This window comes from Protomyctophum parallelum (genome assembly GCF_964188405.1).
Source record: "Protomyctophum parallelum genome assembly, chromosome: 5".
Classification (NCBI taxonomy): Eukaryota; Metazoa; Chordata; class Actinopteri; order Myctophiformes; family Myctophidae; genus Protomyctophum; species Protomyctophum parallelum.
In genome coordinates, this window is record NC_139702.1 from 11566374 (window position 1) to 11593145 (window position 26772).

General features: G+C 42.3%; 2 protein-coding genes across 4 annotated transcripts in view; both read right to left on the minus strand.

Moving 5' to 3' along the window:
• The window catches only part of LOC310859034 (uncharacterized protein), a 48583-nt gene extending 46176 nt beyond the window's left edge, over positions 1-2407 (minus strand). The window contains exon 1 of one of the 2 annotated variants that reach the window (XM_083765388.1): positions 2270-2407. Coding sequence is in view for 1 of the 2 variants with exons in the window: in XM_083765387.1 (XP_083621513.1) it covers positions 1264-1293 (30 nt within the window). In the remaining variant the exon portion in view is untranslated. Of the gene's footprint in view, positions 1-1263; positions 1439-2269 lie in introns of those variants that run through there. The other variant, XM_083765387.1, reaches the window with a different exon arrangement.
• Positions 2408-6518: 4111 nt separating this feature from the next.
• Positions 6519-26772, minus strand: part of LOC310859025 (uncharacterized protein) — a 29844-nt gene continuing 9590 nt past the window's right edge. The window contains exons 3-9 of one of the 2 annotated variants that reach the window (XM_083765376.1): positions 24853-24961; positions 24198-24391; positions 17421-17532; positions 16088-16197; positions 10416-10905; positions 8627-8866; positions 6519-8118 (exon numbers count right to left, since the gene is read on the minus strand). In XM_083765376.1, coding sequence (XP_083621502.1) covers positions 7493-8118; positions 8627-8866; positions 10416-10905; positions 16088-16197; positions 17421-17532; positions 24198-24391; positions 24853-24961 — 1881 coding nt within the window. In that variant the 3' untranslated portion in view covers positions 6519-7492. Of the gene's footprint in view, positions 8119-8626; positions 8867-10415; positions 10906-16087; positions 16204-17420; positions 17533-24197; positions 24392-24852; positions 24962-26772 lie in introns of both variants that reach the window. The other variant, XM_083765375.1, reaches the window with a different exon arrangement.

Here is a 26772-nt window from a genome sequence, read left to right on the forward strand (position 1 = left end):
AAAGGGAAGAAACATAATGTAGTACAATAATTTATAATAATACTGGATTGCATTTTTATATCGCTTAGCCTTTGATATGCTTTATAAAATTATATACTACGTGCTTACTCAAAGCGTTTTACAATGGTCCATGCGTTCATACATTGGGAGAATTTATAACGTGTTATTAATACAAAAACGTATTTGAAAAAATAAAACACAGTAGTAGTATAATATGTAAGGATTTGGGGGTTTTCTAGGGGTGTATGCACGGAATTGCAAATTGCTTGGGTGAGATGGGGCTGGGCCTCCCTTGCCAAATGCCAGCCCATCACACAGCTCTTTATTGGGCAAGACAGCAGAGTCTAGTAGTCTAGCCTGGGACATCAAATAGGGGTGAACGCTACAATATCCCAAGAGCCTTTAGAGGCTGCCACTTAAAAATGCCATGTTTTAGACTAAAGACGTTGTACCAGGGAAAAACTCTGAATTCCTTGTCTGGGGGTACAAATGAAATGAAAAGGTTTGAGAACCACTAAACTTAACCCATTTTGACCCGAGATCAGATTCAAAAAATGTCTTCTACATCCTGACAGTTTTCGTTCTTCGATTAAAAAAAAAATAGCAGACCTACAAGCTTGTAGATCTGCTATTTTTCAATAGCTAAAGCATAACATAATGCTAACACCAAAAGGGGTTCCCTTAAAACAATGGGTGTGTTTTTAGCTTTTTGCTATAGGAGTAAAGAATACATTGGCACCTGCACTAGACCTAGACATTGGACTAGTAGGACTGACTAGGACAGGCGTTTGTTTGCTCATCTTAAAAGAAAGCCCTTTTTTGAAATATTCAGGAGCAGTGCTGAAGGCTGCACTTACAATGTGGTGAGGTCAATGCAGTTTGATATATACAACCACAACCACTATGTCTATATAGATTACACAGGAATAACAGGAAAGCACTATCATAAAACAGAACCAATAACCATATATTATTTATGTAATATATGAATATACATCAATGAATGAGCTGATTATTTTGTCATTGTAGCCGATACAGTAGTCCTAATAATAATAATATTAATAATAATATTAATAATAATAATAAGCCTAAAGAAACCAAACATATTAAGACTAAAAAATATATATATATATATTAACAATTGTTAGTAATCTATATCAGTAATATTGTATATACGAAAATATGTAAATATTTCACAAATTCAACAGCCTGGGTGGCTCACAGCTTTGCTTTACTGACATGGCATTTTTTACTGCAGCCTACCTGTTGAAAACAATGGGTGAAACACACCATCCTCTGCACCGTGTTGCCTGTGATTAAAAAACAAACACGCCTGTGTGTACGTGTGTGTGTGTTTCCACCCCCGGCACTAAGTAAGCAGCACAACTCAGCACATTAGGAAACGCCGAGTTATTATCATGGCTCCTTCTTGCCTCTCCTCTCCTCCTTCTTACATTTCTTATTCACAATAATAATAGGAATCGCCTCCAGTAGGTAGGGCCCCCTGCCTGCCTGCCTGCCTGGCCTGCCTGCAATCATAAAAGAGGGCGGTTCCTTCCCCATGCACGGCGGCATCTCAGGACACATAACTAAATAACAAAGGATAGAAGGAACGAAGAGAGAAGAGACACGCCCGGGCGGTGTGCCTCCAGTCCGGGCCGAATGCCACAGCACTGTGCCCGCCCGCCCGTTGCTTTTTCATTCACATGGACGGGAGAACGCCTAGTTTACACTAGTGGATCTTCTCATCTGAGCAGGGATATACAACAACACACATTGGGACGAAGAAGAAGTGAAGAGAGAGAGAGAGACCACCACCATGAGATGAGATCCGTCCAGTTTAGACGCACACACTCGAGCAGACGCACGCACACACACACACACACACACACACACACACACACACACACACACACACACACACACACACACACGACTCACACCCTCCATTCCACACAGTTTTTGCACGCAACGCGGTTGCCTGCCTGGACCCCCCGATATGCATGCAGTCAGTCCACTGAGTCCAGACCCCCCCCCCCCCCCCCCTCCCCCCAGCACACAAACCGGTCCTGCAACCATGCTTGGATCAAAACTACAAAATAAATGAAACCCCGGCGGACTTGTAAGAAGAGCAATTGAATATTGCGCAGTTTATTGCGAGTAAAAAAATCTAGACTTAATTTCCACCCTTCCCTGCAACTGCATTAAGCACGCCACAACACAACAGCCCAGTCTTAAAAGTTTGACATGGATATATATATTTGTTTACCTTGCTGCGGTGTGAATAATCGATCCAGATGTTGCAGATTAGATTTGTTATTCCACAGAGTGTATTTATTCCAGTGACACACACAGCACAGCACAGCAGCTGGACCAGTAACCAGTAAACCCGCTGCCGTCAATACCACCAGCAACACACTTCCGGCGAAGAAATATTTTCAAAATAAAATAAATAGTGGTTGGAGTTGGAGTTTTTTCTTTACTTCATTTATTACTTTACTTTACTTGATGTATTACTTGATTTATTACTTAAATAAATTAATAGTCATTAAAGTAATTAATACATTATTAATACATTTATTTATTTATGTATTACTTATTTACTTTATTACTTTATTTATTTATTACTTAATATACTACTTTACTTAATTTATTACGACTTTATTCTTTACTTAAAATAAAAGTGTGAATATATTATAAATTCTCAACAGAAGTCTGGAATTAGACCTTTTGAGTAAAACAATACAAAAGTAAGGCTATTGGCATCAAAATGTACTTAAAGTACCAAAAGTAAAAGTACTATGAATTATGTACATAATTAAGGTCCCATTTCAAGTTTTCAAATCTATAAAAAAAAGATCATTTGAAAATAGCAGATCTTGTAGATTAGCTATTTTCAAATGGTCGAAATGTAAATAGAGCTAGTAGTGGTTAATGTAGGCCTATGTTTAATGATAAATCAAAATCTACAAAGTAAAGTAGTAACTAAAGTTTTCAAATAAATGTACTGGAGTAAAAGTACAATATTTGCCTCTGAGATGTAGTGTAAGTAAAAAAAAAGTACTGGAAATTGAGAATAATCAAGTAAAGTAAATAATAAGTAAATGTATGCTATTACTTTTCAGTACTGAAAATAACAGTTCTATAATCAGTAGCGTTGTATTGTGTAGGCCTATGGCTTTTATACTGGGCTATAATTAGCCTATAATTAGTTAATTACCAAACTGTTTCTTTCTTCTGCCTGTGTGTGTGTGTGTGTGTGTGTGTGTGTGTGTGTGTGTGTGTGTGTGTGTGTGTGTGTGTGTGTGTGTGTGTGTGTGTGTGTGTGTGGTGCGTGCGTGCGTGCATGTGAAAGAGAGAGAGAGAGAGAGCTCTGTTTACAGCTGTTCACTTACACATCTTTATTTTATTCCTATTTATATGCAATATTTATTTGTACATACATTGATTTATCTTGATTGTTGTTCCACTTTTGCTTTGGCAATGCAATTATGCAAACGTATGTTTTCTCATGCCAATAAGCTCCTCTGAATTGAATTGGAGGGAGAGAGAGATAGAGAGGGAGAGAGAGAGAGGGAGAGAGAGAGAGAGAGAGAGAGAGAGAGAGAGAGAGAGAGAGAGAGAGAGGGAGAGAGAGAGAGAGAGAGGGAGGGGGAGAGAGGGGGAGAGAGAGAGAGAGAGAGAGAGAGAGAGAGAGAGAGAGAGAGAGAGAGAGAACAGTGTAAAGAGGAAAAAGTAAAGGGAGAAAATAGTGAGATGGGTGAGTGAAGATATTCCATATATAAGCATTGTGTAATAGGCTATCAGTTTCATTGTTTCTGTCACATAAGCACACTGTTCTACCCCTGTCTCACGTGCACTGATCCTGTCCTGTCCATGGTGAGTAGAACTCAGATGTCATCACCAGGGAGTAAAAGTATCAACATCGCAATGTCGAAATACTCTGTTACATTTACATAGTAAAAGTCTGGTACAACATGTAGCCTATACAAAAGCATTGGCATTTGACTCGAGTCGCATATACTTTATTTGCTTTGCACCACACTGGATTGATGTTATCATTTTACTTTGCTGGAGCAGTTGAGACGAATAACAGTCTAAGTCAAAAAAATATTCTGACCCTTCCCCGAAAAGGCCTATAGCTATCCTGAGTCCTGACCCCTTATCCATAATTTATACATTATGGATGATGAGTGTGGACTTAGACTGTTATTCGTCTCAACTTGTTGCCCAATTGTTTCTGCAGTAACAGACAAAATGTCCTTAAAGATCTGGCCTGTCTGAACTGAGTGGTGCTGTGTGTGTGTGTGTGTGTGTGTGTGTGTGTGTGTGTGTGTGTGTGTGTGTGTGTGTGTGTGTGTGTGTGTGTGTGTGTGTGTGTGTGTGTGTGCGTGCGTGTGTTAGGCTGCTCAACAGTGACACTTGGTGGTCAACCAATGCTATTGCCGTACTACTAATTTGGACATACATGGGTAGTTGGAGTGGCTAGCACCACTCAAACATTTACCTAACACAAAATGGTGAGCTCTTTTGGAATTATAATATAGAACAGTATGCAGGATGATTGATTTGTCATGGTGGTCATGTAACACGTAATTTTGTCATTAAAATAATTTCCCCAAAAAGTCAAACCTTTTGGTGATATTTACATAACATAAAGGTGCAGTAAATAATAATAATTATTATTATTAAAATAATAAATAATAGAAGCTCTATCTTCTGATCATTGCTAGAGCAACACACACACACACACACACACACACACACACACACACACACACACACACACACACACACACACACACACACACACACACACACACACACACACACACACACACACACACACACACACACACACACACACACACACACACATGCACCAATGTCCATGTGCAGGCCAGGCCAGGGGCCCACACATAGCCACAGAAACTGTCTTTTAGGTAGTATATATATAAATATATATATAAGTCTGTTTGTGGCTTTGGGCCCAGCTACATCTCAGACATGCTGAAGCCATATGAGCCCCCGAAGGTCATCTGAGGCTGGCCTACTGATAGTTCACCCGATAGCTGGAACAAAACATGGTGAAGCAGCATTTCACCATTATGCACCACAAACCTGGAATAACATTCCAGGTTACATTAGGAAATCCCCAACCATAGCTGTTTTTAAGTCCAATTTAAAAACGTATTTATTTAACATTGCATATCCCAGTGATGTCTACTAATAACAGCTAGGTCTTGCCTGGACTTTAAATTAACTGTGTTTCTATTAAAGGTGGGAGTATTTGTTGTAATGTATATGCTCCTATATCCTATTTTAATTGTATCTATTATAATCTGTATTCATTTTAAAGTGCACTGTTGCACTCTGTAGGCCTATTTGTTTTTATTCTGTAAAGCACTTTGAATTGCCTTGTGTATGAAAGGTGCTATATAAATAAAATTGCCTTGCCTTGCCTATATGAAATAATAGGCTGCACAACGCTCAAAAATGGGTATGGAACATATTATGGGAAGGATATAACTTCCTTACCTTCATGCAAATTGTGAACTTGAAAACATATAGTTATAGGCCAACAACACCCCCCAGTAGGCTACCTTCACATTCAGTAGATCCTGTGATTTATTTGTGGCCAGATGTAATTTCCTGGGGTTTATTAGGGCTATAGTAAATAATAAAAAAATAAATCTCCATAATATTTTGTAAAAAAATACATATTTAGCCCCATGCTCGAATGCCCCCGCCCCCCCTGTACAAAACAGCTAAAATCCCTAAAACGAAAGAAAGCAGCAAATGGAAAAAAAAATAACACTCATCTTTTAGTTTCTCTAATAATAACCTAAAACATGAACCTTGGTTGAAAAAAACTAAAGTTGTCCTTTAAGCTTGGACCTTGGTACACCGCAGGGCTTGGCAAATATTGGTGTATTTTATTTGTCCCCCTTTGAGATGGTGACTATAGCGTTATGCAATGACCAGCCAATGCCAGGCATGTGGAGTGGTAGTTAAGATCAGAATGGCTATACTTCATAAACAAATAGAACACATCTACTACGTAGAAAAATACATAGTGGAGGTATTCCCTTGGGTAACAGGAAAGGTGGGCATCAAAACATTCTGGGCATTAGGGAAAACTGCATGGGCACTAAAGAAGAGTGTGCACCGGGAAATGTGGGCACCCGTGAGACTGGGCAGTAGGTGCACTGCCTGGGAGACTCCCCCTCTATGGTGAGACTGCATTCCTGTGCTGTGACACGACCAGTAGTAAGTCTGCTGTAGTTTTTGCCACAATTAAAATATAATAATCATTGTTTTCATCGGTTGCAGACTTTCCTGCACACACACACACACACACACACACACACACACACAGAATCACGCCATGAAAGGAGCCAAATGCATATTTTACTGGAAGACACAAACTACTACTTGAAAATAATCAAACAGGTTACATTAGACAAGTTAAAATGTGTTAAGAGTTTATTTCTTCACTTTTTACAGTCTACCTTTCATGGACACAAAAAAGTATTAGCACACACACCTGTCCTTCATGTGTAAGTGCTTATAGGACTACTTTGTTATGGGCACCAATAGTTTATAGTAGTAAAACAAAACAACAATATAAAAGTATGATGCAAGTGTAAGTGGGAGAGCACGGGTTCGCTATCGGTACATTACGTCCGTGAAATGTAATGTCCAGTTCATGTAGAATGTGAGAAACCACAGTAGTGTCGTAGACTCGTAGTCAAATATAGTCATCGTATATAAATATAATTTACTTACCTTTAATCACACAGTATGCCTCTACAAGAGGCCATGAACAGTCAACAGCCAAACATTATATTCATTGTGACACGGTTAGCTTAAAGATTAGTTCTAGTTGGCAACACCATCCAGTAACATAGGATAAAATAGGTGGTGAGCCCCACACACACACACACACACACAAACACACACACACACACCACCTAAAGTCAGCAGCAATCTCCAAACAAAGTAAAAACCTTTTGGCGGGTAAATAAGATCAAAATGACATCATTGAGGAGCACACAAGCAAACACCTCGACCTTTCCGGAAATTCTTTCACCTCCAAGATGTTCCGACTATAGCCGAACGTCACCACAGTGGATGAGTGGTCAGGTGGGTGGGCCGTGTGTACAGTATTTTCAGAGCATTATTTATTTGCGTTCCGGCTTGGATCAAATGAAAGTAATCCTATGTGTATATCGGTATCACGATGAAAACTCATTGTGACATCAAAATGTTTTATTTCTACAACCTGGCCAGCCATGCACCGTGGTCAGTTTTGAAGAGAGGTCAGGAGGTGCAGAACACACCTCTATAATAATCCCTGTCTGAGCGACACCACCGTCCTGAAGGCAAGGCAGCAACCAAGAGAGAGAGATGGAACCATGTTGTGCTCTGTGTCTGTCGCCAGAAACACACAGACAGACAGGCGGCATGTAAACGTGGTACCATTTTTTGTCTACTCATTGGACTGTGGACCGTTGGGAAACCTGCCTGCCAGTGACATCATCGTCGGGGAATCCAAGCTAATAGAAACCACAGGCTTTCTGTCGTCCTGGTCGTCAGCGGTGTGCTGCTGGAGGTCTAAGTGAGCCACGCCCCCTCCCCCTCCCCCTCCCCCTCCCATGGGCTGCTGAGGCTGGCCGGCGCCACAGCCCGTGGCGGACTGCTGGTGCGTCCGCAGGTTGCAGATCCAGGCGAAGCGCTTGCCGCAGTGCTCGCAGCGGTACGGCTTCTCCCCGGTGTGGACCCGCTGGTGCTTCTTGAGGTTGCCGGCCTCCGAGAAGCGCTTGCCGCAGGTGGCGCAGCGGAAGGGCTTCTCGCCCGTGTGCACGCGCTGGTGCGCCTCCAGGTTGGAGAGGCCTGTGAAGGCCTTGCCGCAGGCGCGGCACACGTAGCTCTTCCTCCTCCGGTCGGCGGCGGCGGCGGCCGCGAGGGCCTGGCTGACGTTCAGCTGGCCGGCGGTGGCGGCTCGCTGCTGCTGCTGCTGAGTGATGAGAGCGGCGGTGTCGTTGGCCAGACCGCGGACCGTGCCGGACGATGAGGCCCTCGCCGTTAGGCTGATCTGAGGATGCACGGTCCTACCTAGAGGGGGGGGGGGGCGATATGGAGAAATATAATATCACAATATTGTTTTCCAAGCAGTATCACGATACATGATATTATCGCTAGAGTTGTACATACATTGATTTATCTTGATTGTTGTTCCACTTTTGCTTTGGCACCCGATCGGATCGGGTGATTGGAAATCGGGGGCCAATCACGTCATTAAAAAAAAAAACTTGATCGGGACATCCCTAATTATCACGATATTCTTTCGTGCGTTTTTTAGGTTTATTGTTCAAGTTATTCAACAGTACAACCACCTACGAGGTAACAGAAACAAAAAACTAAAAGGAGTAACAGAACATTTACACCAAAATACTTCAATCATTCATTTTGGCTAACGAAACCGTCGTTCTACAAAAGTATACATTAACAACATATAACTGCAAATCATAGAATGTGCATTCACTGTAGCACGACATGATATCTCTGAATATGGTATCCCGATACGATATGTATCACCATATCGCCGACCCCTCGGTCCTACCGGCCGCGGTGAGACTCGAGCCGCCACCGCCGTCCGCGTTGCCGACGCTCAGGGTGATGTGCGGGGAGTGGATGTCGCGCATCTGCCGCGGGATGATCCTGTTGTTGGCGTAGCGCCGATGCTGTAGCAGGGAGTGGCTCTGCGACGAGGATCTCATCATGGACGCCGCTCGGCTCCAGGGGAGCTGAGAGGGAGAAGCCTGCATCTTCACAGGCCCCGATGCAGGCGATGATGATGACCCTGGTGACAGTGGTGGTAAGGCAGGCAGGTGCAAACGTTAAGGCTGGTTCATTCTTCGTTGCGCGTCGAGAAACAGCAACAACAACGAGCGCACGACAATGTGTCGGAGCCGCTTGGGATGGAGCGGAGGAACTTCAGGTTAAATATTATTAATTTAATATTATTTTTTAAAGATATTTTTGGGCCTTTTTCTGCCTTTATTTGATAGCGTACAATAGAGAGTTGCAGTCCCACCCCCTCGAGAGACCCAGAAAAGAAATCCCCGTTCATTTTCCTCATAGACTTTTCAGAAAGTATTTATTTAAAGACGTTTACGCCGCGGACAAAGCCATCTCTTGTCGTGACAAATCATGACAACAAACACAATTTTTTGGGCCAAACAAAGAATTAGAAAGTAGAAAAAAACGGCAGGTTACAACACTTTTTTTGTTGTTTTTCTTCTTTGTAATTATTTGTTTGGTCCAAAATATTGTGTGTGTTGTCATGATTTATCACGACAAGAGTTGGCTTCGTACGACGCTTAAAAGGTCTTTAAATAAATACGTTTTGAAATGCCTATGGGAAAAATGCATTGGGATTCATTTCCTGGGCCACTCGTTGTTCTGAAAGGGGGCGGGACTGCGACGCTCTATAGAGGCAGCTGACAGTAAATGGCGGGAGAAAGAAGGGAGGGGGAGGTGACACGCAGCAAAGGTCGTCGGGATCAGGAGTCCAACCCGCGACACGCAGTGCCCGGACCACTAGGCCAGCCCGGGCCAGGTTACAATTAGTTTCAATGGGAGTCACATGCTACCTCGCGTTCAACCTCCACATCGGGGGGAAGGGGCGGAGGAGCGAGTTGATAACCACGTGACTCCCATACATACAGTAGGAACCTGGGCTTTTGTGTACACCACAGACAAGTTTTAAGTTGCTCAATTTAATATTTAGATATTTATTAGATCAGACACGATCCCCTATTTAAGCTCATTTAACTTCAAACCGGACTCACACCAGAACCAGGGACGTGTGGTTTCAATGAGTCGAACATGGTTAAAATTGAGTTTTAACTTCAATGGGATTATAAAAGAGGCGTGTGTGTGTGTGTGTCTGATAAATATCTAAATATTGAAACCAGCTACTTTGAAAACTGTACGAGGTGCACACAAAAGCCTGAGAAGATGTTAAAGTTACCCCAGAAGTGTTTTAAAGGGAAATGCCTAGATCTGGAGCTGGTTTTGGATATCCCTGTCCTGCATTGGACACGATCAAGTCAATACATTTTCATAATCAATGGAAACAAGTCCCCAAGGACCTTTTTTTGGTTTGTAATCGTTTTAGCCTAAATGTCCGACTGTATCTCGTGCAGTTTACATTTCTGACTAATAAAGTATTCAATCAATCAATCAATCGATAGCAGCAAATTCATTAACAGAAATCTATAAATTTGTTTAGTTCTTTTTTTCTTAGCCTATTATGAAAAATGATTAAGGAGACCAGAAGAGACAACTCTGGTAGGAGAGTGTTATAATTGATGAGGTGATTATCCTTCACTTCTGTTCTGGTGTACCTTGTGGAACAGTTCCCTGAGTATGAACTCTGGACCGCTGCAGAGAGGAGGCGAAACTCTGGCCTCCTTCTACCCCGCCCCCGGCCATCCTGGCGGTCGACGAGGAGGAGGAAGCTTGTGGCGGCTGCATCAGGAGCGAGGGGTCATCATCGGACTCCTCCTCCTCTGGCTCCACGATGATGACCCCGTCGTGTTCCTGCTCCGCCGCGCTGTCGAAGGAGACGTCCGCGTGATGGCCGCCGGAGGGCGACGCCGAGTCCCTGTCGGGGGCCCAGCGCGTGAAGAAAGTCTCCAGTTCAAACAGAGAGTAATCTGAACTGAGCGAGCCGCTGTTGCCGCCGGTTCTGTTGTTGTTGTGTGGTTGCTGGTGATGATGTGGGCTGGAGGAGTTGTGGGCCGGTGTGTTGTTGGCGTCTGGCGCCCTCGTCTGGACAGAGATGATGCTGCAGGAGTCGTCCGTTAGCATTGGCTCGGCCTCTGGCACCGCAGACTGTGTTAACAGATGAGGAGAGGGAGAGGAGATGAGCACAACTGATTTTTGTCTTTTTGTTGATTTTAGCCCCATATCCCCATGTCCACAAGAAGCCTTGCCTTTTGCGGGCCACAATTGTAATAAGAATCTAATAATTTGCTTTGCCAGAAAATTATTGATGAGTTTTAGGTTAGATGTACTTCTAAAGCAGTGGTTCCCAAAGTGGGGTCCGGGGACCCCCCAGGGGTCCTTGACGGAGTTCCAGGGGGTCCCCAGCTAAATGATAGTTTGTAACCAAATGGACCGTTATGGGTCTGTAACTCTGAGTGTACAAATGGAACCAAATGGACCCGTTATTCCATGTTGCACACTCTCAAGAGTTAAATTAACATTCATTTTACAATATAAATTGAGGGTCTCAGAGATAGACTAGACTAATGGATGTCAAACTGGGGGTCCTTGAAAATAAACAGGTTGTGAATCACTGCTAGAGCCGTAAAAATCTTCTCTTATGGGGGTCCCTGGCATATCTTTTCTAATGGGGGTCCGCGGGCTGATGAGTGTCAATTTGGGGGTCCTTGACATGAAAAAGTTTGGGAACCACTGGTCTAAAGCACCTGCCCTTATGAGGGCACAGGTTGTTAATTTTCTTTGTTTTGTACAGTGTACAGTATGTGGCCCATGGTGTCAATGATGAATTCTGGATTAAAAGCTTCAAATATATGATTTATGCCCCAAAATATATAAATGTCACACACCATTAAGGCTGCAAGGCAGCTGGCGGTACCATGCACCGCGCAAGGTGCACTTTTTTGTTTCACTGGAGCACCTGCCCCTCAAAATATGTCAAAGCATTTCTAGGACCGTCAAACATGCTTGTTTTGGCTGCCACTGTGACGTATGATCTGATCTAGTATTCACCCCAATAGCTATTTGACCTGCTGTGGTGGGTGTGCATGTCTACCTGGAAACCTGCTCCATTGTCATGTGTGTGTAAATCCCATCTGTGTTCAATTGATGAGCACAGGTGCATACATCCCAAAACCATCACACTCCTGTATCTGTATTATGATATATCATACTTTACTGCCTCATCAAAGTTGGTGTTGTGACTTTATATATCGTCAATGACTTGCATGAGAGGGGGAGAGGTGGTGGAGTTAGTTGCTTTAGCAGACAGTTTGATTAAGAGGTTTTGTTCCGAATCGCTTTTTACTACTTTTCATTTGTTCAATATTTTCGAAACACACAGACGTTAAAGGGTGTTCAATAGCACTGATTTAAGCAAATATCTATTAAGAAAATCAAAAACCTCAAAAATGGAGTTAGGTGGTTTCCTTCCTCCCGACAGCAACAATATTATTTAACTATTTAAACCAGCCGCCCCACGCCTAAACTGCTACTCCAGGGGTATTGATGTTTATGTGAATAACTTATGCTAAATTTATGTGGGCACTGCAGGGAGGAAAAAAGAAGCAGATCTATGAGCTCACATCTCAAATGCGACGCCCACGTGAAGTTGTGGATCGGCTATTGTCGCACATTAAAGCATTAAATCAATGAAATTGAGTATTACATTTAGGCATAACTGGAGACACAGCTGACAGACTATAGAAGAAGGAACATATCCTTTCCTGCTGTTCAAAAGCATCATCTTTTATCCCATTTTGACATGAGATCAGATTCTAAAAACGTCTTCTACATCCTGACAGTTTTCTGAAAAAGCTGTTTCTATGTCAGTCGTTCTTCGATTTTTCAAAAAATAGCAGACCTATGAGCTTGTAGATCTGCTATTTTTCAATAGCTAAAGCATAACATAATGCTAACACCAAAATGGGTTATACTTCATGGCAGGTGTGTGTGAGGTGCAGGCTATGTGAATTAGTGCTTCTGTTATGAGACTACTGTGTCACAATTTTGTAAGTTCACTGCCTTCTATCCTTGAGTACCAACTACTACACCTACTAATCCTAAATAATGCTATACAAATTATAATAACGAAGACCACAAATTCAGTTTTAAAATATTTTTAATCAAAGGATTTGGACATCAAGCAGATTCTTTTGACCAAATTGTGACACAATAAAAAAGCTAGTCTCATGTAACAAAAATCTACAATATTTCACACAGTATTTTCACACTTAACCAACACGCATAAAAAATTAAAATAAAAATTGTAGGCGGATACAAAAATAATGATAAAACGAAAATGCTAAATGTCTTGCTCAATTTTAACAAACCCATTGCTTTCCATCCATAAGCTTCACTGGAAGAACATTGAAAGATTGAAATAATAATAATAATAATAATATACACAAATCTGCATACAGGGTGCTTTACCCATCATTTCCTGAAACCATGTCTGCTCCTTTACAGTTGAAAGGCATGTTTTTGTACAGTGACAGTCTTGCTTTGGGATTTCACTGAGGACATTCTCCACAGTATAAACTACAAAGTACCGGTTCTGTTCCCAATGAGTCATTTGATCAATTCGTTGGGATTAATTCTAAACATTTGATCACTCGGTCATTGGGCCAATTGTTGGGATTCATTCTAAACATTGAGACCCATAGGCCCTCATTTATCAAAGTGGTGTACACCGGGTGTACACCGCGTTGATAAATGAGGGCCATAATGGTGGTGGTTCCGTTTTCAGTGCATTCTGCTGAGCAAAGTCATTTAGGATCAAAACACACGGTGGGACTGAGGTGTCCTTGATCTGTTCTTTGGGGCTGAGGTCATTTTGTTGGGCTATGACTTTTTACTTGTAGAGACGTATACCTTGATAGATGCCAGGTGTGGTTGTTAACTATGATATATCGTTTCTGTCAGAAAACCACTGAAACCACTTATCTCCATATTTATAAGTTTAAAAAAATGTTAAAAATGTAAAAAAATGTTCTCATAAATGAATGCCCAACTTGATCATACTAAGGCGTCACACAAAAGTATCAAAAGTAGCAGATCTACAAGCTCGAAACGCGTCTCTGCTTGTCGATCGGCTAGTTTTTAATGTTTTTAAATTTGAATCCCGAACAGTTTTGGACATATTTAGTTTCCACCTGACAGAGACGATATCCCCTATGGTTATGTTGTAGTACATGCTTGTTGTTTTGTTCGGATGTATGGACTGAACCCGTGTGGTTGTTTGACAAGTTTGATCAAATTCACTTTTCAGTGGACAATTATGGGCCATAAAGTGGCTCCCGGGGAGTGACATACAATGCTTCTCCATACAGGTATTTGAGGACATAATTTAAGTTACTTACTGAACACAATCAAAAATATTAGTTCTGTGATTATAGGCCCCAGGAAGCTAGTATTTTCTTATTGCATATTTTAGCAGCAGTCTATAAGCTGTGTTCCTCTGCCTCAAACCCAGGATCTTTTTATGACCAATACTGAGTTGATACTGTCCAACATTTGGACCACAAAAGGTTGGGCGTCTTTTCGACCTTTGATCGTTTCAATAAAGATTATGCCGGGTTTTTTGTTTTGTCAAATACAGGCTTATTATCTCAAACCATTATTACAGTGGGTCCCTAGTTGTAAAGACTAAAAAAAATAAGTGCAAAATAAAATAAAGATTACTCCTCCGGATGCAAAACATTCAGCGTGCGACCGAATGGACACATTCCAAAAGTTTAAAGTCTAACGTGTATAGTATAAAATCGTTTTTTACACCCACCCTTTCTTTGTTTGTGGTCCAAATGATCCAAAAATATAGGGGCCAGGTAAAACAAAAAGAAAATAAAAGAAAACAGGATGGCCTTTCAGGTATAATTACATTAACCCATTCTGAACGGGAACCCATTTTGGTGTTAGCATCATGTCGTGCTTTAGCTATTGAAAAATAGCAGATCTACAAGCTCATAGCGCGCCACCGAGTGGCACGCTACGAGCTTGTAGGTCTGCTATTTTTGAAAAATCAAAGAACGACTGACATTTTTAAAATCTGATCTCAGGTCAGAATGGGTTAATCAGACCAGTGTGTGTCCAGTGGAAACCTCGTATGAATCTGATCTCAAGTCAGACTTTTGATATAGCCCAGAGACAAAGATACAAGCAGGTGCTCACCGGAGACAGAAAGTGCTCCTGGACCAGTCGGGACAAAACATCAGATAAAAAAGGGGGACATCCGAGGACTCAAAGTAAAAAAAAAAGGGGGAAAGTCTTCAATTTGGTTTAATGATGAAAGGGTTCAGCTCCCCAGCCAACCTGGAGCTCCATCTCAGGACCCACACCCCCCTTGTCATCCTTTGACATAGCCCCCCTTGAGCTCAATGCTTATGCATAAGCCATCTCCCAACGGTGTCGCCTGCTGGAAAGAACAGATCTTCAAACTAACAAACCCGTTGAGTCTGTTCTCTCCAGCAAGGACACCGCTGAGTGACGTAGCTTGAAATGAGAGACATTACAACCTAAAACGGCATCGTTCACCAAAGAATAGCCCATCTATAAGCTCACGGCGCGGCAGCAAAGCGCCGTGAGCTTGTAGATGGGCTATTTTCAGTGTGTGACACTAAACCGAGTGCGGTACAAACTCAGGCCTTCATGTCTGTGACCCGTCAGTGTGATGTCGCTTCTGATGCTTTTTCAGGTTGCTGGGGTCCGAGAACCTCTCGGGGCAGATGGGGCACTGGTAGGGCCGCTCCCCCGTGTGGATGTTGCGGTGGATTTTCAGGTTCCAGAACTGGGTGAACTTCTTGCCGCAGATGTTGCAGCCGTAGGGCCGCTCTCCCGTGTGGGTCCTGAGATGGGACTCCAGGTTGGCCGGCGAGCTGAACCCTTTCCCGCAGAACGGGCAGATGCATTCTCTCTTGCGCGCCACTTTCTGTTTCCCCTTGGCGCCGCCGCCGCCGCCAGAGGCAAAGCCGCTCTGACCCTGCCTTTGGGCCCGGAAGTGCTCCGATGGTCCCGCCTGCGTTTGACCCTCGACCCCTACGGGACTCGACTCGTCCGACAGGTCGATAACGCCGGCCTGATCGAACGACGCCGAGGACGACGACGCAGACTGGAATCCATCGCCGCCCTCGGTGGCCAATCCCCTCCCGGAACCGCCGGGCTCCACCACTAAGAGCGCGCTGGGCGGGTACGAGAGGGGGGGCGCGCGGTGTGAGGACGGCCCCGGCATGCTGTTGTCATGGCAATAGCTATCATCCCCCCCATTGGTCCACAGTGACGAATGGCCATAGCTGACCTCTGAGAAGCTCTGGCCAGACTCCTGGAGATCTGAAAGGCGATTGGTGGGATTTTGCGCGTCGTCCTCAAACGGCAGCACGGCTCTGTAGTCATCTGTACTGGACTCCACTAATCCTTACACAAGAGCACAGGAAGCAACAGGGTTAAAGGGAGACTTCACTCTCAAATGAAACAAACAAACATATATTGAAAATAAATGGGGAAAAAAAGTAATGGAAAAATCACGCATTAGAAGGACAATATCAGTCACTAGAACAAAGGATGGGTGTTTTCAAATCAATGTTTGGAAGTGGAACATCCCTTTAAGTCCACCATTTAGACGTAAGCACTAAAACCCAAGCATACGTATTGTTGGAAAATCGGCAAATTGACAAGCTTGCGACGCATCACGTTTGTGACGAGTTGTGAGCTTTTTCCAGAGAAGAGATTATAATAATGTAGCCGTAAACAGATAAGTTACGAGTATAGAGCCCTAAGGGCGTTTTCTTTTTTTGTTCATGGAGAAGAAAATACTCAAAAAAAGGGTTCAGGATTAACAGCAAAACAATAATAGTAACTTACAATAGTGATCTGGATGTACTGAGCTTACTGACTGGACACCGCTAAACCCCTTATCCCTAAACTTCTTTGCCTTTTTTTACTATTTTACAAAACATTTTTGAATAGTTAAAATGGCCAGTCTACAAGCTCACAGCATGTCAATGTAGATTGGCTATTTTAACTATTCAAAAATGTTTTTCAAAATAGTAAAAAAGGCAAAGAAGTTTAGGGATAAGGGGTTTAGCGGTGACGAAAATGGAGCCCCTGTATGCACAGTCTACAGGTGATGTGTTTCAAGGCTACACGTGGTGAGTGATCGATAGAAAATAAGTCATTCTGGAGGTGGAGGAATTCCTTCAAGTTTGTTTTCTAGTAAATGAACCAAACCAAATTAAGTGACCATTATAAGGTGGGAGAAGCAAGTACACACTGTATAGCACTTTTCAGCCTTTGAAAAGTGCTATACCGGTTAGAATAGAATTTTAAATTTGCCCGGGACCCAAACTAGTGAAAATAGCCGATCTATTTTCACCCCTTCTTAAAAATGTGTTCATTCATGGAATTTCTTTCATTTGTTCACGACATGACTGGAAAAATAAACAATCATTGTATTTTGCTAATTCGTGAAAAGTTAAGCCTTTTTGGGAATGTTTTAATATGTTTTGAAATAATAATAATTAAAATCCAAATGTAGGGAACTAAAAACGAAGCGGACGCATAACCATGTGTCCGCAACCCACTCAGGGATCCCGACCCACTGTTTGGGAAACTGAAGCTGTATAGCTGCCCACCTTCCTGTATTCTGAGGCTGGAGCGGTTCTCCTCTTCTGTGACGCCCTCCATCTCCTCCACCTTGACCAGCACCAAGTCAGCATCCTCATCCTCCTTCTGTACCGCTGTGCTCTGCACACACACACACACACACACCAAACACGCGACACACACACACACACACACACACACACACACACACACACACACACACACAGAGAGAGAATAAAGCAAAATAAAATCTCATGACTGAAAATGTAATCAAGATGTTTAGGTATGATCATTATATTAAAAACCTACTGTTGCTGCTAACAGCGAACCAGTTGAATAAATCACAGATTTGAGGCATTAACCTCTTTGCTTTTATGACATTTCTGAGACCATATATGTTTATGGAAGATGCTTCTAAACTTGGATTCACAGTTTCACACACACACACACACACACACACACACACACACACACACACACACACACACACACACACACACACACACACACACACACACACACACACACACACAATGACAAGTTACTGCACTGCAGACACATCGCCAAGCTGTACAATTCAATTGAATCAAAAGGTATGAATCTGCATTTTGGCTAGACTGTATGTGTGTTTAACAGTTAATATATGAGTGATGTCGGTGAGGGAAGTGTCGAGAACAATCAAGATAAATGTCAGAAGTAGATTTTCTGTGAAAATTGTGAGCTTGTGGATTGCCCATTTCGAAATATAAAACAAAATATATATAAATCGCCTTCATGTTCCATGAGTGTGCCGATAGTATTCGGTGGTTTTATTGCATGATGTGTCACATCATTTGGCTTTCAATGCTCACACCATTTATTTAAAAAAACATAATAGAACTATCATTTCTCTGATTTGGATAAATATGATGTTTTTGGAAATAGTTTTGGACATTTTGTCTATTGTGAGCATGGTTTGTTTCATGTTTTATCTGCAAACGAAACAAAGTAATTGAGTTCTGAAGTTACCATAATCGCACTGAAAATGTAATTTGAAAAGTGTGATGTTAAGTTTGTATAAATGGTATGTTCTGTACACAATGAACAATGCTAGCAGAATAGAGGACATTTCCCGCAAGTATTCGAGAAAGGTTTTTAAACAGAGGACACTTTAAACACCTTTAACCTGGCGTCCATATTTTGGCCATGTCATAATAGGTGAAAATGTTTTATCTTTTAAACTAAAATTAAAAAAATAGACACTCTACACACATTGCAATGAGACACATAGTGAGCTTGAAGATATGGGACAACTTTCCACATAGTACCACATACTGTATCTAGACAACAATATCATCTGCATTTTAAATATACGTATTTAAGGTCCGTTCACACCGAGCACTATAACTATTATGAAGGACTATTAGTATTCCACTCCCACAGGTCTTTGAAGCACCAGTCCACTTTTAACCTGGTTGATTCTCTCCAATATTATGCTGTGTTCACACACGTCTACCTTTCATTTTCAATGGAAGACAGCAACATGGAGGTACAAAGATACATCGGACATTTGTAGCTACTACAAAATCTACAAATACGTTGAGCTGGCTTCGTTGCAATAACTATATCATAATTGTATTTGTTTTTAGTTGGTGTGCACTTGGTCATTCACTTGACAGAACGTTTTAATAGTTATAGAGTGCTCGGTGTGAATGGTATTTTATGTGGAAAGTGTTTATGTACCGTTAGGTCGTCTAGCATTCAAAACCAGATATATTTGCGCAAATGCTCTGGAAGCCCTTCAACTGTACCATTATATTCAAGATGACATACTGTTAAGTATTCCTTGTATTTGTTTACAGGGAGCTTGAGGTTGAGTTTAACCAGGTTGGATCTTCTTCCACTCCCGGCATCACAGCCTTGAGTATGTGTAAATGTAAAGTAGGGATGGGGCAGGTTTAGCAGGTCAAATACTGACTATAAATATGAGTAATATGCCATATTATAACACTTTTTGTGCATGTAGGCCCTCTAACAGTAGAGGGAGCACATTCACTATGTGGACTAATCTCCCACTCTGCTCTAAGATAAGGCATTCACTTCTAGTAACTTTACTAGTGGACTAGTTTACTAGTCGACTAGTTGTTCAACTACCTATTGTGTAAAAAAAATTTTTTTGGAAATAAATATTTGTACATTTAAAAACTGTGTACATTGGTGGTATAACTATAATCTACCTGATCTTGAGGCCTACAAAATCCGGATTTTTTTTTCCCTTTCTTATCAACTACTAGTAGGCTAACAACAAGGTCGACTAGTGGATTTACTAGTCGACTAGTCTGCTTAAAGCCCGACTCTAAAGTTTAGAGTAAGGCTTTAAGCAACTAGTCGACCCAGTGTTTGGGAAAACAACAGTGGTTTAGTTTAGAGTCTAAACCACTGTTGTTTCCACAAACACTGGGTCGGACTCGGGAGCCATTTGTGGGTCACCGACACATTTTTATGCGTAACGACTTGAGTAAAAAAATAATATATATATATATATATATATATAGTTATAATTGTATACATTTAAAAAAAAAAACTAAGAAATTCCATAAATAAAATAATAATTAGTTTGGGGTCTCGACCTGGGAACTACTTGCCAGTAGCCATGTAGATAGTAACACACGATGTACTGTTAAAGTGGTTGCACACTGGGCGCGTTTTTCGGAAAACAGACAGAAAAACGCAGCTAAAAATCCTAAATGGATTGCCAGGGACCTTTACTGTATAAGATACACACATGGACCTTTACTGTATAAGATACACACATGGACCTTTACTGTATAAGATACACACATGGACCTTTACTGTATAAGATACACACATGGACCTTTACTGTATAAGATACACACATGGACCTTTACTGTATAAGATACACAAATGGACCTTTACTGTATAAGATACACACATGGACCTTTACTGTATAAGATACACACATGGACCTTTACTGTATAAGATACACACATGGACCTTTACTGTATAAGATACACACATGGCACAACTCTGTAAAAGATGGCCTATTTCTTTTCAGTGGAACACTCAGAATGGCCTTTTAGTGACTCCTATATAATAGTGTCTTAAAAACACCTAAAAACCTGTTCTCATTCACACGTCGTTATTATAATTAGCAACGAACGACGGCAACAATGAAATGACTGAGCCATACTTTCCAATGGATTATGGAATATTATTTATTCTGACAGATAAAAACATTATGTGGCATATGGAAAAAGCAAACATTTAAACATCAAAGTTAAATGACACTAAAAATGCTCACATTAGTATGCTGCGCTCCTTAGAAAGTTACTATAAACGTATAACTATTCAGTTGTTCTTCCTTGGAATATAGTTCTGGCAGAAACCACTGAACCCAACTGCAACTAAGAACACTCTTGACCTATTTATTTACAGGAGCATAAAACATTTCTTATACCATTCACACTTGAAAGCAGGGCAGTAAACTAATCTACTAGCCGCTTGGATTATCATTTAGAGACAAAAACAAACGATAGTGTTTTTTTTCCCTGAGTCCCAAAACCAAATCCTTTCTAGTTGGAATTACATGCCATTAATATAGAACGCTGTGTGGATAAAGGGTGATTTAATGTGTGAAAAAGCATGGAATGATTTCAGTGATTTGTTCATCAATGGCTGAACGTTAGGGCAACTGCCGCCACTGGCTCTCAAAGGGACCCTCCTTAAGGGATATTCAGAGTGCAGTTTGAGGCGACAGCTTATCACCGTGGTTGTAGTAGTTTTATAAAGGTTAGAAAACTACAACATTACCCAGACTTATACCAGGACAGAGGCATCATTTGATAACTTCTCACCTAAAACTGGAGTATGTATGAGCCTTTAGGTCTATAAGTCAAGAGTTACTTGGGGGGGTCCCATTGATATTAAAACCCCTGTGCTAGTGGAACCAAAATAATGTTTGGCATGTTGTTGAGTGAGTCAGTGTTGATAATGGAAAAATAAAAGTATTGACAAAACCACTTAAAACCGTATTTCGTGGAGTTCCTCAGGGCTGTTTCCATGGCCAGCCATTTTATTTACTTGCCACAGGCAGTCGGGCAACTGTTAAGTGTCAACCCCCTGACAGTATGTCAATGAAATGATGATGTTTTAGTGATATTGTTCCTGCCGTTATACATACTGCCAATCAGGTGAAGAAATCACAGACTGAGGCTTTAAGGTTTGCGTTTATATGAAATATCCGAGACGATTATTAGGGTTTTATGGAAGATGTTTCTGCACATAATGCTAGTCTGACCACTTCAAATGCTCTTATCTTAAAGTAAGCAAAAGTAGTCTATTCTACAAGCTCTCGACGCATTGAGAGCTTGTAGGATGGACTACATTGGCTCATTCGCTTAGGCTTAAACAGAAGAAATGCTGGCATCTCCAGAATCCAAATGACTGAAGAAAATTGGAGATCTACAAGCTCATGGGTCTGCTATTTTTGAAAAATCGTGTGAAAATATGGCCTAAATGGGTTAATAATAATAGCATGATCATGATGTTTTACTGCACTGCTTAAAAGCGAAGGCTTGTAACGATATAGTTAATTAGGTGTGTTTAATTAGAACACTTGTTCAGAGAATTAGAGAATTTAGTATGCATCATGTTAGTATCATGTTGACATTATGAACAGCCCTGAAATGAAGAATCTTCTCCATTTTATTTTGTTTCAGTGCCGAGATATGAAGACCCACTTTGCCTCTGCGCTCCAGAGCACTTGAGAGCTAAACATTGACGCATCAGGTTACAGTTCTCTGTAAAACATTCAATGAAACATTACACCTCATGTCTGCCTGGTGTGTGTGTGCACATGCAAGATGGCTTCAGCTGGGGGTCATCCCCATGTCCCCCAGGTTCTATGTTCCCCAGGTTCTATGTCCTCCAGGTTCTATGTTCCCCAGGTTCTATGTTCCCAAGGTTCCATGTTCCCCAGGTTCCATGTTCCCCAGGTTCTATGTTCCCCAGGTTCTATGTTCCCCAGGTTCCATGTTCCCCAGGTTCTATGTTCCCCAGGTTCCATGTTCCCCAGGTTCCATGTTCCCCACTTACCTTAGGGTTTAGGGTTAGCGTTATAGGTTTCTGGTTTAAGGACTTCAGTGTTTTGTACTATACAATTGTATGTATAAGTACAGAACAAAGAATGTTTGTTTTTGCCATCTGTGTTGAAGAGTCTGAGCAATTATGTTTTATTTTATTCCATGCCAGTGTTAATTTTTAGTTGGCTAAGACTAGATAGTTTAAGTAGCCTAGGCAGGCCTAAAGTTCAATGGATTTGTTCAAAGACTGAGCTTAAATCAGAATTTGCTACTAAAAGTAACACTAAGTTGCTAAAATACTTTTAGTCTTACTAGATTTACTCAAATTACTAGGTTAGGTTTAGGTTTATTCTAAGTGGGGAACAAAGAACCTTTTTTGCATGGTGGGGAACATAGAACCTGGGGAACATAGAACCAGGGGAACATAGAACCAGGGGAACATATAGGTACGCTCCCTTCAGCTGCTGTCTGTGATGTTGCGAATTCATGCTACGAATCTACAATACAATACTTTTTGATCAATTGAGGTATCAATTCAAGGGGGGGGGGGGGGTATGCTCACAATATGAATCAAATGTTTATGACCAAAGTCAAAAATGTATAACTGACATTGTTGTATATGCTGCAGTAAAGTACATAACGTATATCAAAAGGAGTGTTCCTGCAGCTTTGCAAAATGTGTGACATGCATATTTTTTCCAGGAACTCTATTTAGGTTGAGGTCCAACAGATACATTAGAATACAATAGAATGATTGCTTTCATCAGGTCCAGCCGTGTCTGTGCAGTGAACACTTTACTTGATCTCAACCCAACGGAAACTTCCACAAGACGACTCTGAACGGCATTCGAGGCTGCACTTTCCACAACAACGCCCCGAAAAGGTGGAACTGGTCTTTGCAAAACGATCTATCCCGGCAAGGCAAACATAGTAGCGTTCCCCACTGTTCTGTTGGCTTGCGTGGGTGCATTAAATACGCCGTCTTCATTACATGGTAAGCGCCTCCAACACAGTGGGTTCGTCCTCCTTATAAACGTCCGGGTGGTTCTTCTGCTGGTGCGTCTTGAGGTTCCGTATCCAGGCGAATCCCTTGCCGCACAGCTCGCAGTAGTAGGGCTTCTCCCCGGTGTGAACCCTCTGGTGCTTCTTGAGGTTGCCGGCCTCTGAGAAGCTCTTCCCGCACGTGGAGCAGCGGAAGGGCTTCTCTCCCGTGTGCACGCGCTGGTGGATCTCCACCTTCTTCGGCCGGTTGAAGGCTTTGCCGCAGAAGCTGCACACAAAGAGCCTCTCCTTGCCACTGGTGCGGTGGAGAGCCTTGCCGTGTTGCTCGCCCCCGCTGCCTCCGCCGGCGGGCTGCTGTTGCTCCGAAGGGAACCCGGAGGCGTCGCTTTTGAAGGCGCGAGTCCAACCGTTGACGCCGGCGGTCGAGGACGTCGAGGGGAACGCCGCCGCCGCGTACGAACACGACGGCCTCCCCCTCCCGTCGAGCTCTTCCCTCAGTGCCGCGTTGAAAAACTCCCCGACCAGCGAGCCGCCGCCGCCGCTTTCCCCAGTGTCACAAAACGCACCAAACTGTGGGCCGGCGTCGTCGCCACTGTCGATGACAATGTGTCCCCGGTTTGTGTGTATGTCCTGTTGTTCTACAGGGGGGGTGTGAAGCAGTAATTCTCTGCCCTCAATAGAGGTACCGAGCTCAGACTTAACGAGAGGAGAGGAGCCACTGACCTCCACTCCTCTGTTGTTGTTGTTGTTGCCGCCGCGGCTGGAATGCTTGGCCCTGGAGAGCTGGGTCTCGGTGGTCTCGGAGAGGCTGGCTGAAGGCTGGTTCTGGTTCTGGCCGGAGGCCCCTGGGTTGTCCTGCTTCTGAAGGCCGGGCCGGCCGTGGCCTCCAACTCCGCGAGGGCCACATTCCACCAACCCTGCACAAAGTGGGGAGATCCAATGGAGAGTGTTGACGCTTATTTATTCACTTAAGAAGTAAACACACACAGACACACATAGACACACACACACACGCAAGTTTGCATTACTATACTAATTTATTTTTAACCCTAAACTGTGTGTGTCACGTACCAAAAGTAACCAATCTACAAGCTCACAGGCAGCACAGTACGCCGCATTGCAATGCATTGTGAACATGCAGATCTGTCATTTTCAATGCATGACATGACACCAATCTACAACAAAGTTAAAATCAGGCATAACTTAAGCCCTAACCCTTAAATCCGACTTGTAAATGCCTGTGAAAACCAGAACTGGATCTTTTTCTAATTGTAACAACAACAAAAAACATAATTTTCCTTGTGAGGACCAGGATAAAATACCATACTACCAAAATACCAACATTTGGCTATCAGCGGCACAACGCACACACACTCACCATCCTCTCCAATGAGTGGCACTTCTACCATGTCTGCATCTCCCAGCAACCCACCCTCGACCTTCTCCACCTTGACCAGGTCAGGCTCCACCAGTTGGACATCTGGGGACTGCACAACACACATGGTCAGCAACACACACATGGTCAGGCTCTTATATACTGTAGGAAAGGACTAAATTAATGCATACCACATGTTGTTTAAGTGTTTCTCTGCGTGTCTTCATCAGAAAAGACATGGCCTGTATTTATTTATTTTTCCGGTAACAACATGCTACTGTATACATATTACATTATGTCCTATACATTTCTAACTCTACATGTAAGATGGCTGAGAAAACTGTTTCCACCTTCAAATACAACCAGCGCTGAACCTATTTGTTTTACTGAGGATAAGGTTAGAAATAAGGGTTTAGGCATAGGCTTTATTGAGGTTCAGTTTAGGAATAGGGTTAGGTTTTGATACCATTTTTACTATGGTTAAGGTAAGGAATAAGGTTAGGTTTAACCGTTTAGGCATAATTTCACTGAGGTTACGATTACAAAGAAGAGACCGTTCTACCCTTCCGCCATAGCGACTGTGTTTATGGCCAGTGTTCTGGTATTCCTGCCAAGTGATATGTCTCACTTCAGAATCAGAATCAAACTTTATTGTCACATCACATTACAAGTAACATGGGTGAAATTCTTGTTTGTGCAGGCTCATCATTGCAGTTAAAAGAAAGAAAGTGCATAGTACATGACTAATCTACATGGTACAATATGTATGCATATAAAAATAATTAAATAAAGTGATGTAGCCTATGTGTATGTACAGAGTAGTCTCTACTAAAGGAGACCAGTTCAGTCTGTGGCGTCACCAGTCCTAGTTCTTGTTCAGCAGTCTAATTGTTGACAAGTAGAAACTGTTCAAGAGTCTGGTGGTGCTGCTCTTGATGCTCATATAGCGTTTGCCCGGCCGCTTGCACAAGAGAAGAGCCTCTCTCTTTTTGCACTCGTTGTTGTCCTGTTATGATTTTACTTTGTTTCTTTCTCCATTTCTTATGATTATATTTTGCAAGTGCAACTGCAAATCGTTGGGAGCGTGTACAGACAATTTCACACAGTCCAATACAGTGGCTCAGGGGTATAGAGCGTCGCAGTCCCTCCCCCTTTCAGAACAACGAGTGGCCCAGGAAATAAATCTCAATGCATTTTTCCCATAGGCATTTCTTAAAGTATTTATTTATAGACGGTTACGCCGCGGACAAAGCCAACTCGGATCGTGACAAATCATGACAATGAACACAATGTTTTGGGCCGATCAAATAATTTATAAGAAGAAAAACAAAACAAAACAAATAGTGTTGTCTCCTGCCTTTATTTTCTTCTTTCTAATGATTTGATCGGCCCAAAATATTGTGTTCATTGTCATGATTTGTCACGATCCGAGTTGGCTTTGTCCGCGGCGTAACCGCCTTTAAATAAATACTTTAAGAAATGCCTATGAGGAAAATGTCAAAATGAACGGCGATTTATTTTCTGGGTCTCTCGAGGGGGCGTGACTGCGACGCTCTATAGTGGCTGGAGTTTGAACCCTGTGGGCTCCCCCAGAGTTAGTGTCGAAGTGTCCTTGAGCAAGACACTGAACCTGTAATTGCTCCTGATGTGCTGGTTGGATTGGCTGCATGGTTTCCGCTGCAATCGGTGTATTAATGTGTGTGTGAATGGGTGAATTGATGCACAATCCATGTAAAAGCGCATTGGAAAAAGGCGCTATATAAATGCTTAAAGTTTAAAACGTCGGTGTCCTGAACCAAACTGCAGTCAGTCACCAACGGCCAGGTCGACAGCGATGCCCAGATGCAACTATATCAGGTGACCGATATATTTGTGCAGGAATGCAAATTACATCTAAATGTGATTGTTCAGCACGCCGCTCTA